At 43.3% G+C, this 13401-nt stretch overlaps 1 protein-coding gene across 1 annotated transcript; it reads left to right on the forward strand.

Moving 5' to 3' along the window:
* Positions 1-2450: 2450 nt before the first annotated feature.
* LOC130706160 (basic salivary proline-rich protein 2-like) lies at positions 2451-13111 on the forward strand. The gene is made up of 2 exons (XM_057537491.1): positions 2451-2716; positions 12451-13111. Exons 1-2 carry the CDS (start codon positions 2451-2453, stop codon positions 13109-13111), a joined length of 927 nt encoding a protein of 308 aa, XP_057393474.1.
* The last annotated feature ends 290 nt before the right edge of the window (positions 13112-13401 follow it).

The following is a 13401-nucleotide window of genomic DNA, read 5'->3' on the forward strand; positions in this document are numbered from 1 at the left end:
TTTAATGCTCCTTGATTCCTTACACTGGTGTCTGCACATTTGAATAATTGTTCTTCTCTTCCAGGCTTTGCAGGTTCTCTTTGGCAGAGACAGTTCTTTACCAGTCAGCTCAATTTGGGTTTCTGGACAAGTCTGCTGGTAATGTCCTTGAGCAGGTGGGGCCTGCTATTATGGTCTATTTTGGGGCAAGGCAAATATTCAAGCTCTGAGATTGGGGGTAGGGGTGGGTGTCACTGGCTGAGAATGACTGGATAGGACGGCTGGCTTGGTTCTCTGCCCAAGTGAGGCTATAGGACGGTCTCTGTGGTTGCCTGGCTTCTCTGGTCAGGCTCACTAGTCGATTGGGACTGGGTATCGTACTCAGCAGTAGGTGACTTTTTCCCTGGGATGCAATGATAATTCAACATACCAAATCAATAATTGTGATACACCACATTAAGAGCGAAAGATAAAAATCATATGATCCTTTCAATAAATGCAGAAAAAACATTTGACAAAATTCAACTTCCTTTCATGATGAAAACTCTACATAAATTAGGTATAGAAGAAACATAATCCAGCTAATATTATACTCAATAGTGAAAGGTTGAAAGTTTTCCCTCTAATATCAGGAACAAGGCAAGTGTATCTACTCTCACCACTTCTATTCAACATAGTATTGAAAGTCCTAGCCACAGCATTTAAAAAAGAAAAAGAAATAAACAGCATCCAAGTCAGAAAGAAAGAAGTAAAATTGTCTCTATTTGCAAAAGACATGATTCTATGTATAGAAAATCCCAAATACTTCACTGAAAAACTGTTAGAACTAGTAAATGAATTCAGTAATGTTGCACAATACAAAATCAACATGCAAAAATCAATCATGTTTCTGTACACTAACAATGAACTATCTGAAAGAGAAATTAAGAAAGCAATCCCACTTACAATAGCATCAAAACCAACAGAATACTTAGGAACAAATCTACCCACGGAGGTGAAAGATCTGTATACTGAAAACTATACAGTATTGATGAGGATTCTGGTTCAGGATGGTGATGATCGTGAACTCACCTCCTCCCGTGGGCACACTGAATCTACAGCTATGTATGGAAAACTTCCTTTGAAAAAAGCCCTAAAAACTGGCAGAGCAAACCTTCACACTGGGCAAACAAGAGGGAAACCACACTGAGTGGCAGGAGAGGCAGAGACACTCTCGCCATAAAGCCCACCCCACACAGCGCCCCACAATCGGGAGGGAACTCAAAACCCAGGAGGGAAGGATTCCTACCCCGCCTCAAGAACCCCAAGTTTTAAGACTGGTGCCTGAGAGAAGAGCTCCCAAAACATTCAGCTTTGAAGCCCAATGGGGCTTGTGTCCAGGAGACCCACGGGGCTGTGGTGAACTGAGGGCTCACACACAGACTCACACACCCTGGGGCCCAGCACAAAAGCAGCTCTTTGAAAAGCACCAGGACGTTATGTGAAAGAGACCCTAAGTTTCGAGCATGGGTCTGTGGGGCGGGGCCTGCGGGGATGCTCTGCAGGGCGGGGGCTGGCGGGCGCCATCTTCCTGTTCTCCCTCGGCCTTGCTGCAGCCGGCAGGTGCCGTCTTCTTCTCCTTTTTTTCTTTATAGTTCCCTTTTTACTTTTTTCTCTTTTCCTTTTCCTTTTTGTTTTTTCCCTTTTGTCAGTCAGTACCATGTTTTCACTCTCCCTCTGCCATGCTCCAGAGTGCCAGTATCTGTCAGAGGGGAGCGTCAACACACACCTGGCGCCCTGGGTTTTATGACTACCATGTCTAGTTCTGGAGGCCGGGGCGGTGGGTTGTGTTCCCGGGTACCACAGGACTGTAACAATTGGAGAGACAGTTCTTGGCAGGCTGCCACCCCCAGGGCACTGCACCGAGGACTGACACACCCCCAGCCTTTCTGTGGAAGAGGTCTACTTGCTAGTCCTGCTTGGGGGCAGGCTTCAGGTTTGCACACATCTAGAAGATACAGAGGTGCTCTCAGGGAACATAGGCCAAGAGCGTCAACTTTGTGCTCTCCCTCTGCCTCACTATAGCTCACCAGTATCTCCCAGAAAGGAGCTTGTAAGCCCATCTGGAACCCCAGTTTTTGTGACTGCTGCCCAGGGAACACCTCAAGAGCACCCAGCTCTGGGGGCCACTAGGGCTTATGGTCCCATAGGACCATATATATTTGCTTTTTTTTTTTTTTTAAGTTGCTACCTGAAGGTCTGGCTTTCAATCAGCCTGAATCTAGGTGCTGACTAAGATCCTCCCCTTTGGGGAGTGATGTTGAAATCATGACAGAGTGAGATGCTTCCTTTGTTTCTCCCCTTCAAACCACAACCAGTAAAAGATCCACAATTCAACACATGTGTCTCTGCCCAACACACCAGGATGCAGGAAAATTCCACACATCTGTACATCTAAAGGTGAGTGGATTGGAACAAATAGAGGAGGTGGAATGAGGGGAACAGTGGAGCAGTGCCTGGAATCCTGCCCCCCACCCCCAGAAGTGGCAGCTGAGCCCACAACCCCAGGTAGCAGCAGGGGAAGTGGCATACTGGCTTACCAGCTGCCATGGCACTCATGGCCACACATAACTGGGCAGCAGCAGCAGCAGCAGCAGGACCTGTGGCCCCATCCCTCCAGCCATGGGGGCACCAAGACTCTGGCCCCCAACCCCCACTTGCAGCAGCAGCACCCAGGAACCCAACTCAGGCAGCTCAGGTAAGAGGAGACAAAAACTTGTGCTATAGCGCCACCTACTGGAAATAAAAGCAAGGCTTCTTGCTTCTAACCTGTTGTCTCATTAGAATCAAAGAAAAACAAAAACTTTACCTAAAGAAGAAAAGCAGAGGAATAATTCATCAAGCACCATGAAGAACCAGAGTAATACTGTATTACAAAAAGAAAATGACAATTTTCCAGAAACTAAACTTAAAGTCATGGGATATTGCAATGTAGCTGATAGAGAATTAAAAATAGTCATCATGAAGATACTCAGTGAACTACAAGGAAACTCAGAAAGTCAGTCCAGGGACTTCCCTGGTGGCACAGTGGTTAAGAATCCGCCTGCCAATGCAGGGGACATGGGTTCGAGCCCTGGTTCTGGAAAATCCCACATGCCATGGAGCAACTAAGCCCGTGTGCTACAACTACTGAGCCTGAGCTGTAGAGCCTGCGAGCCACAACTACTGAGCCCACCTGCTGCAACTACTGAAGCCTGCATGCCTAGATCTGTGCTCCACAACAAGAGAGCCACCGCAATGAGAAGCCAATGCACTGCAACGAAGAGTAGCCCCTGCTCGCCGCAACTAGAGAAAGCCCATGCGCAGCAACGAAGACCCAACACAGCCATAAATAAATAAATAAATAAAATAAAAGCCAATGTTTAAAAAAAAAAAAAAAGAAAGTCAGTTCAATAACCTCAGGAATAAAACTAATTAATAGAAGAAAAACTTTACAAAAGAGATTGAAACTCTAAAAAAGAACCAAACAGAAATACTGGAAGTGAAGGACTCAATAAACAAGATGAAAAATGCATTAGAAAGCCTTGAAAATACAGCAGACCATATGGAAGAGAGAATTAGCAAGCTTGAAGATAGAAAGCTAGAAATAATACAGAGAGAAGAGGAAAGAGAATTAAGATCTAAAAATATTCAGAAATTCCATGACAATTATCTGACACTTTTAGGAAGTGCAACATTATAATAATGGGTATCCCAGAATCAGAAGAGAGGGAGAAGGGAACAGAGAGTTTACATAAAGAAATTACAGCTGAGAACTTCCCAAATCTGAGGAAGGAACTGATATACAAGCCCATAAAGCTAAGAGAAAAACCAATTATCTCAATGCAAACAGACCTGTTTCAAGACACATCATATTAAAACTGTCAAAAGTCAATGACAAAGAAAGAATTTTAAAGGCAGCAAGGGAAAAAAGGATGGTAACTTACAAAGGAACCCTCATTAGTCTATGAGCAGATTTCTCAGCAGAAACCCTATAGGCCAGGAGGGAGTGGAATGACATTCCCAAAATAATAAAAGATTAAAACTGTCACACAAGAATACTCTATCCAGCAAAGTTATCATCCAGATATAAAGTCTTTCCCAGAAAAAAGCTGAGGGAATTCATTGACACTAACCTGCTTTACAAAATGTTGAAAGGAGCTCTTCTACCAGAAACAAAATGGCCAAAATATACAAACCTCTGAGCAAGGTGATAAATAGAAACAGAAAATTGCACCTCTTTATTAGAATAGGTTTTAAAACACTTTATTACAGCATAAAAATTAAAGGGGGAAAAGGCAGGAAAAAAAATAACTATACCTATTTCAATTTGGTAATAAACTCCCAACATAAAAAGGGATAATTTGGGGAAACAAAAACACAAAAGGGGAAGAGGAAAAGGATAGAATCTGTATAGGCAAATGAAGATAAGATGCTGTTAGCAAAAAAAAAAGGACAATTTTATCTATGAGATATTTTATACAAACCTCATGTTAACCACAAAACAGAAATCTAGAACAGAGACACAAAATATACAAAAGAGGAAACAGAAAAATACTATAGAAAACCACCAAAACAAAATGGCAGGCAGAAACACAAGAAAAAGAAACAATGGAGGGACGGCCCTGGTGGTCCAGTGGGTAAGACTTTGCACTCCCAATGCAGGGGGCCTGGGTTCAGTCCCTAGTGGGGGAACTAGATCCCACATGCATACCACAGCTAAGAAGTCTGCATGCTGCAACTATGAGCCTACATGCCGCAACTAAGGATCCTGCATGCTGCAATGAAGACCCAGTGCAGCCAAAATAAATAGAAAAGAAAAGAAAAGAAAAAGAAACAATGGCGATATGGAGCAACCAGAAAACAAAAGATTAAATGGAAGTACTAAGCCCTTGCTTATCAATAATCACCCTAAATATAAATGGATTGAATTCACTAGTCAAAAGACACAGAGTGGTAGGACGGATTAAAACACAAACTCCAACTATATGCTGCCTCCGAAAGACTGATCTCAGCTCTAAAGACAAATATAGGCTGAAAGAGAAGGGATGGAAGATGATACTCTGAGCAAGCAGCAGACAAAATAAAGCATGTGTAGCCGTACTCATATCAGACAAGATAGATTTCAACCAAAAAAGGTAACAAGAGACAAAGGTGGACAGTATATAATGACAAATGGAACAATTCATCAAGAAAACATAACAGTTATTCATACACATGCACCTAACATAGGAGCACTAAAATATATAAAGCAAATACTAACAGACCTTAAGGGAGAAATAGATAGCAATACAATATTAGTAGGGGTGTTAAAAGTCCCCTACGTTTTTGGAGACAAACAAAAAGGGAAATACAACATACCAAAACTTACAGGATGCAGCAAAAGCAGTTCTAGGAGAGAAGTTCACAGCAATGAATTCCTACCTCAGGAAACAAAAATCTCAAGCAACCTAACTTTACACCTCAAGGAACTAGAAAAAAAGAACAAACGTAGCTCAAAGATCTGTAGTGAAGTCCTCTTTCATTTCTATTAAAGTAATTTGTGTCTTCTCTCTTTTTCTTAGTTAGCCTGGTTAGTGGCTTATCAGTTTTATTAATATCTTCCAAAGAATCAGCCTTTGGTTTTGTTGATTTTCTCTGCTGATTTCTTGCCTTCAATTTCATTGACTTCTGCTTTAATTTTTATGATTTTTTTCTTACTTACTTTGAATATAATTTTTTATTCTTTTTCTAGTTCTCTAAGGTGAAAGCTTAGATGATTTATTTTAGATCTTTCTTCTTTTCTAATACATGCATTAAATATATGCATTAAACACTGTTTTTGCTTCACCCCACACATTTTGATAAGTTGTATTTTCATTTTTATTATTTCAAGGTATTTAAAAATTTCTCTTACAATTTCTTCTTTGACCCATGTGATATTTAGAAGTGTGTTGTTTAATCTATAAGTATTTGGGGATTTTCTGGCCATCTTTCTAGTATGAATTTCTACTTTAATTCTATTGTCACCTGAAAGCATATGTTATATGATTTCTATGCTTTTAAGTGTGTTAATGTATATTTTATAGCCCAGAATATGATTTATCTTGGTGAATGATCCATGTGAGCTTGAAAAGAATATGTATTTGGCTGTGGTTGGATGAAATAGTCTGTAGATGTCAGTTATATCCAGTTGATTGGTGGTGGTGTTGAGTTCAACTGTGTCCTTACTGATTTTCTGCCTGCTGGATTTCTGATGAGGGGTGCTGAAATATTCAACTATGATGGTGGATTTGTCTATTTCTCTTTGCAGTTCTATCAGTTTTTGCCTCACGTACTTTGATGTTCTGTTGTTAGGCACATACATGTTAAGCATTGTTATGCCTTCTTGGAGAATTGACCCCTTTATCATTATGCAATGCCCTTCTTTATCCTTGATAATTTTCCTTGCTTCAAAGACTGCTCTATCTGACATTAATATAGCTACTCCTGCTTTCTTTTGAGTAGTGTTAGCATGGTATGTGTTTCTCCATCCACTTACTTTTAATCTATATTTAGCTTTATATTTAAAGTGGGTTTCTTTATATTTTTTCTTATAAATTTATTTATTTTATTTATTTTTGTTTTTGGCTGTGTTGGGTCTTCCATGCTGCATGCGGGCTTTCTCTAGTTGCAGCGAGTGGGGGCTACTCTTCGTTGCGGAGCATGGGCTCTAGGCTCGTGGGCTCAGTAGTTGTGGCTCGTGGGCTCTAGAGTGCAGGCTCAGTAGTTGTGGCGCATGGGCTTAGTTGCTCCACAGCATGTGGGATCTTCCCAGACCAGGGCTCGAACCTGTGTCCCCTGCATTGGCAGGCAGATTCTTAACCACTGCACCACCAGGGAAGTCCCTAAAGTGGGTTTCTTAATTTATCCCTCTCCCCACCCACCTCCCACTTCTCCCCCCATATGTTGGGATTAACATACACATGCTACAATATACAAAATAGATCACCAACAAGGACCTACTGTATAGCACAGGGAACTATACTCAATATTTTGTAATAACCTATAAGGGAAAACCTGAAAAAGAATATATATAACTGAATCACTGTGCTATACACCTGAAACTAACACAATATTGTAAATCAACTATACTTCAATTAAAATTTTTTTTAAAATAAAGTGAGTTTCTCGTAGACAGCATATAGTTGGGTAGTGTTTTTTGATCCACTCTGACAATCTCTGTCTTTCAATTGATGCATTTAGATGACTGACAGTCAAAGTGATTATTGATATAGCTGAATTAATATCTACCATATTTGTTATTGTTTTCTATGATTTGTTGCCCTTTGTTCTTTGTTCCTCCACTCTTTTTCTTCCTTTTGTGGTTTTAACTGAGCACTTTATATGATTCCATTTTCTCTCCTTACTTAGCATATCCATTATACTTTATTTAGTGGTTGTCCTAGAGTTTGCAATATATGTTTACAATTAATTGAAGTCCACTTTCAAATAACACTTTACTGCTTCACAGGTAGTGCAAGCATCTTATAATAAAAAATATTCCATTCCTCCCTCTCATCCCTGTATCATTGCTGTCATTTATTTCACTTGTACATAAGCATATATAGCCTAATATATTGTTTCTATTGTTATTTTGAACAAATTCTTATTTGTTAGATCAATTAAGAAAAAGAAAAGTAAACATTTTCACTTTACCTTCACTTATTCCTTCTCCAACACTCTTCCTTTCTTTATGTAGATCTGAGTTTCTGATCTATACAATTTTCCTTTTCTGAGAAAAACTTCTTTGAACATATCCCACCGGGCAGGTTGACTGGTCACAAATTCCCTTAAAATTTGTTCGTCTGACAAAGTCTTATTTCTCCTTTACTTTTGAAGGATAATCTCACAGGGTGCAGAATTCTACATTGGTGGGTTTTTTTCTTTCAATATTTTAAACATTTCACTCCACTGTCTTCTTGATTGCATGGTTTCTGAAGAGAAGTCAGAGGTAGTTTTTATCTTTGCTTCTCTCTAGGTAAACTGTTTTTCCCTCTGGCTTCTTTCAAGATTTATTTCTTTATCTTTGATTTTCTGCATTTTAAATATGATATGCCTAGGTGTAGGTTTTGTTTTGTTTTTTTCTTTTTTGGCATTTATCCTGCTTGTGTTTCTCTAAGCACAGCTTCCTGAACCTGTGATTTGGTGTCTGATGTTAGTTGCTGGAAATTCTCAGGCACTATTGTTTCAAATATTGCTTCTGTTCCTTTCTCTTTCTTCTCCTTCTGGCATTCCCATTCACATATTTACTCCTTTTGTTGTAGTCCCACAGTTCTTGGATATTCTGTTCTGTTTTTTTAAAGTCTTTTCTTTTTTCTTTTTAGTTTTGGAAGTTTCCATTGGAATAGACTCAAGCTCAGACATTCTTTCCTCAACCAGGCCAAGTCTATTAATGAGCACATCAGATGAACTCTTCATTTCTGTTGGTGTTTTTTACTCTCATATTTTCTTGATTCTTTATTAAAATTTCCATCTCTCTTACATTATCCATCTGTTTTTGCATGTTGTCTACTTTGTCCATTAGATCCCTTAACATATTAATCATAGTTTTAAAAAATTCCTGGTTTATAATTCCAACATTCTTGCCATACCTGACTCTGCTTCTGCTATTTTTTCAGTTTCTTCAAACTGTGTTTTTTCTCATTTTAGTGTGCTTTGTGATTTTTCTTGGTGGCCAGACATGAGGTACCGCATAAAAGGAACTGGAGTAAATAGTTCTTTAGCAATATGGTCGTCAAGTGTGTGTGAAGAAGAAATGTTCTTTAATCTTATGATTAAATCTTACTCTTTTAACGAGCCTGTGCCCCTGAATGGCAGAATTCAGAAGTGCTTCTCTGTTTCTGCTCTTCCCGCCCTTGCATGTGACAGAATAGCTAGAGGGGTATGAAATCTTGTATTTTCTGTCCCCCACGTGGAAGAATAGAGGGAGCTGGAGTATCCCCTTCCTGCAGCTCAGTTGGGAAAAATGATTTCTCCTGAGGGCAGCCCTTGAGTACTCTGGGGGGCAGGACAGAGTACTCGGACATGGTTCAAAATGGCTAGCCTCCCCGCCTCCCACCAGAAGCACGAGGAGGTCTTTCTCCAGTCTTCACTGCAAGAGGGTAGTACTCTTAGAGGTAAAGGGAGGCCTTCCTTGACTGTGTCCCTCTGGAGTTTTTAACTCAGAATTACTCACACTGAGTCTCCAGCAATTTGTCAATTTAAGTTCAGTTTCCCCTACCTTGGTATTGGTTCCTGAGGGGGCTTCTGCTCTAATAAGCTGTGATTCTCAGTATCCACATGTCTGTCTCTCTGATTTGGGGAGCAGCAGTTTACTTTGTGACCTCACTTCTCTGATGGACTAAGAACAGTTGCTGATTCAGTTTGGTTAGCTGTTTACCTGTCAGAACACAGTGACAATTTCCAAGCTCCTTACATGCCCAACCAGAAATGCGAAGGCTCTTCTTACTCTCAGTGCATGTATGTAATGTCAAACGAGGTAATAGTCATCCCTTTAGATTTAACCATGTCTTACAAAACTCATTGCTCACCACTGTTTCTTGTACTCTTTAGTTTCCTTATCTAAGCACTTTGTTCGGATTTCTTTTTCCTTTGGTTAGGTTACTTCCTGAAGTGTTTTCCTTGGATGGAATATGTGGGTGGTGTGCAAACATAAAGGACGATGTCTTCACTGGGTATACGATCTTGGGACTTATACATGTTCACTCAGTAGCCTACAATGATTGTCCACTATCTTTTAGCTTCCAATTCTCCTGCAGAGAAGTTGAATCTTCTTTTCTTTATAGGTATCCTGTGATTTCTGGCTAGAAGCTTAGACATATTTTTTTTCTTTATCATTGAAGTTCAGAAACATTGCCAGAATATGTCTAGGCATGTGCCTTTTTTTGCCCAGTCCTGTTTGGAACTCCCTTTCAGTAAAATGATTCGAACACTTAAAAAAACTTTAGAATAGTTTTATATTCTATTTTACCCTTAATCATCACTTCTCTATTTGTTCTCTTTTCTTATAAAAATCCTATTATTTGTATGATAGATTTCTTAGGTTTGCTTTCCAAGTGTCTTATTGTTTTCCTTATGATTTGCAATTCTTTCCTTTTTTCCTCTGTGCTGTGAGTTGTGAATTATTTGTCCCTTTTAGGTATCTGCTCCATTAATTGAATTTTCACAACAGCCATAATTTTTAGTGTTTCTTGAATTTTTAAATACAAAGTCATGTTTTGTACTTACAGCAAATCTTTTTTAAAATTGTATAATTTCATCTATTTGAGATTCTTGTTAAAGAATCTATTAAGTTTCTATGAAATTTTCTTTTGTCTTTTTTGCCTCATTGAGATCCTCCTTCTCTTGGACTTGGTATTAATTACCTATTACTGCATAACAAATTACTCCAGAATGTCGTGGTTAGAATTCTAAACATTATTAGCTCACAGTTGCTGTGGGTTGTCCAGGAGCGGCTGAGCTGGGTGGTTCTGGTTCCAGGGCTCTCACAAGGCTGCAGCCAAGGTGCCGGTCAGGGCTGCTGTCCTCTCACGCACAGCTGAGAAAGGGTTTGCTTCCAGGCTCCCTCACACGGCCTCTCCACAGGCTGCCTCAGGCAGGGCAGCTGGTTCCCCCAGGGGTAATCCAAGAGCATGTGAGAAGGAACACCCGAGACAGAGCCACAGCATGATTCTAACCCAATTTGGAAATGATATCCCATTTCTTTTTTACATCCTATTCCTTGGAAGTCAGTCAATAAGGCCAGCCCTTCCTCGCAGGAGGGGATTACACAAGGATGTGAACACCAGGAGGTGAGGGTCAGTCCTCCCTCAAGCTATGAAGACCCTCTTTAAAAAGCTGTACCTTTCCCTGTCTGTTCACGAATGTGAGTTCCCTTGAGCCTGTTCGTGTCAAGCTCATGGGAGGTTCTTGGGCAATGGCAAACATGAAGACGTTGAAGACAGGATGGTCTTTGTTCTAGAGGCAAGTGAGCTGTCCCTGGATTTCAGTCAGCCAGAATCCTGGCCTCCTATCCCACCCAGAAACAGAACCAGAGCAGCCCAGAAAGCCACAGGGAGTCCCTGAAGAGCAACACATCAAGTTTGCTTTTCAGGAAAAAAAAAACTTTAGTAAAGTTATGGAGGACGGATTGCAGAAGAGGTAGGAGAATCCATTGTGGGGCTTTGGCAATAGTTCAGGTGAGAGATGATGGGCTGAATTAGTGCAGTGGCATTTGAAAGGGGTGGTTTTGATATTTAGGAGGGAAATTTTACTAAATGTGAATCTGGATGTTGGGTGTGAGGGAGAAGAAACATAAATGAATTCCCAATCATTTGGCTTCAGCAGGTAAGTGCAAGAAGGAGCTATTCACTGGAAAAGGACATGCAATTAGGAGAACTCAATTTTTTGTGTGGGCTGTGGGGAATAATTAATTCAGTTTTTTATTTTTTAAATAAATAAATTTATTTATTTATTTATTTATTTCTCTCTGCGTTGGGTCTTCATTGCTGCACGCAGGCTTTCTCTAGTTGTGGCGAGCGGGGGCTACTCTTCGTTGCGGTGCACAGGCTTTTGGTGTCTTCTCCTGTTGCGGAGCAGGGGCTCTAGGTGTTTGGGCTTCAGTGATTGTGGCTTGCGGGCTCTAGAGCGCAGGCTCAGTAGTTGTGGCCCACAGGCTCAGTAGTTGTGGTGCACGGGCTTAGTTGCTCCGCGGCATGTGGGATCTTCCTGGACCAGGGCTCGAACCCGTGTCCCCTGCATTGGCAGGCATATTCTTAACCACTGCACCACCAGGGAAGTCCCTACTCCAGTTTTTAAAATGCTTTGCTTCGGGCGCTGGTGGAACATCCAACTGGAATTCTTCAATAGGAAGTTGTGTCACAAAAACCTGCGTTTCGGGGCTTCCCTGGTGGCACAGTGGTTAAGAATCTGCCTGCCAATGCAGGGGACACGGGTTCAATCCCTGGCCCGAGAAGATCCTACATGCCGCAGAGCAACTATGTCCGTGCGCCGCAACTACTGAGCCTGCGCTCTAGAGCCTGTGAGCCACAATTACTGAGCCTGCGTGCCACAACTACTGAAGCCTGTGCGCCTAGAGCCCGCGCTCCACAAGGAGAGAAGCCACCGCAGTGAGAAGCCCGCGCACCGCATGGAAGAGTAGGCCCTTCTCTTGAAAACACCCCACGCAGCCAAAAACCAACAACAAAAAAGTAAACATCACCCCGTCCTAAAAGAGGGTGGAGGGAGAAGACCTTCCCAGCTCTCTGTGGCCGGAGGGCTGCAGGCTCGGGTGTGGGCGGATGCCTTCTTTTCCCGTCAGCTGAGACGCTTCTGTCCTGGAGCTAGTTCCTTGGCGTCATTGCAGGGCCCTGGGGGGATCTGATTCCAGCCCCTGGTGTGTGTGTGGGGGGGGGGGGGGTAGGGTGTGGGCACATGACGGTTATGGACTCACAGGCTAACGTCCCGCTCTGGAGGGCTCCAGGCTGGAGAAAGACGGGAAGAACTGAGTCAGAATAAGAACGAGGAGGCGGGGTCAGCCCCTCCTCCCCCACCTCCCGGGGGTTCTCGGGCGCTCAGGCGGCCGCCTCCGCCCTGCGGCCCGGCTCCCCGCGCCCCCGGGCCCTTGGGACAGGGCCACCCCCGGGAGCACGAGCGGCGGTCCCGCAGGGCGCAGGCGCCGGCCTCGGGGCACGACTCCCCGCGGGGCGCCCCTGCGGCTGCGACCGGCTTCCCACGGCCACCATCACCGGCGGCCCCCTCGCCCGGCGCCCGCACCGCGGCCCCGCGGGGCGCGTTTCCTCACCTCCTTCCCCTTTCCCCAGCGGCCCCCAGGTCTCTACCTGCACCCCAGCCGCTCCCCGCAACTCCAAAGGGCCCCCTTCCAGTTCCGGATCCCACCACCCCGCCCGCGGCGCCCAGTCCTCCTTCCATCACAGAAGGCGGGGCTCAGGACGCTCCAGAGACGCGCAGAGAGAAAACCCGCGGAGGCCCCCGCCGTGAGAACGCGCGGGAGTGGCCGCCACCGCTGGCGGCGCTCGGAAGGCTGCGTAGTGGACAGGGGCCCGGACCCCAGGCTGTTGACCTGGGCAACAAGCCAAGCGTTCTGCGTGATTGATTTAGGAAGAATATTTGGGTTTCCCCGGTTGGTCCAGAGTTGGAAGCACGGGATGGGGGAGGGGGAGTCGGGGGCGGGACGTTAAGGAAGCTTGCGTATCTTGATCAAATCCTCACCGTTTTGGTCTGGTGGCTGCAGGGACTGCGGGTCAGAGTTGCCTATTTATATACGGTCTCCCGCCACTCATCCGCTTGTGCTTCGTCTGATCACCTACGCCTTCCCAAGTGGAAGCTGTCGGTGGGAGTTCTCACTAAGCTCCAACCTGCTAAATAGGGGATTAGCATTCTCCT

Source organism: Balaenoptera acutorostrata, chromosome 21 (assembly GCF_949987535.1).
Source record: "Balaenoptera acutorostrata chromosome 21, mBalAcu1.1, whole genome shotgun sequence".
NCBI classification, from domain to species: domain Eukaryota; kingdom Metazoa; phylum Chordata; class Mammalia; order Artiodactyla; family Balaenopteridae; genus Balaenoptera; species Balaenoptera acutorostrata.

What these genes read in the sequence shown, in the direction of transcription:
- LOC130706160 (XM_057537491.1), top strand. Translation starts at nt 2,451, where the DNA reads ATGAGGGGAACAGTGGAGCAGTGCCTGGAATCCTGCCCCCCACCCCCA. An exon ending in ACCCAACTCAGGCAGCTCAG is followed by an intron (nt 2,717 to 12,450) that starts GTAAGAGGAGAC and finishes ATGGACTCACAG; the next exon opens with GCTAACGTCCCGCTCTGGAG.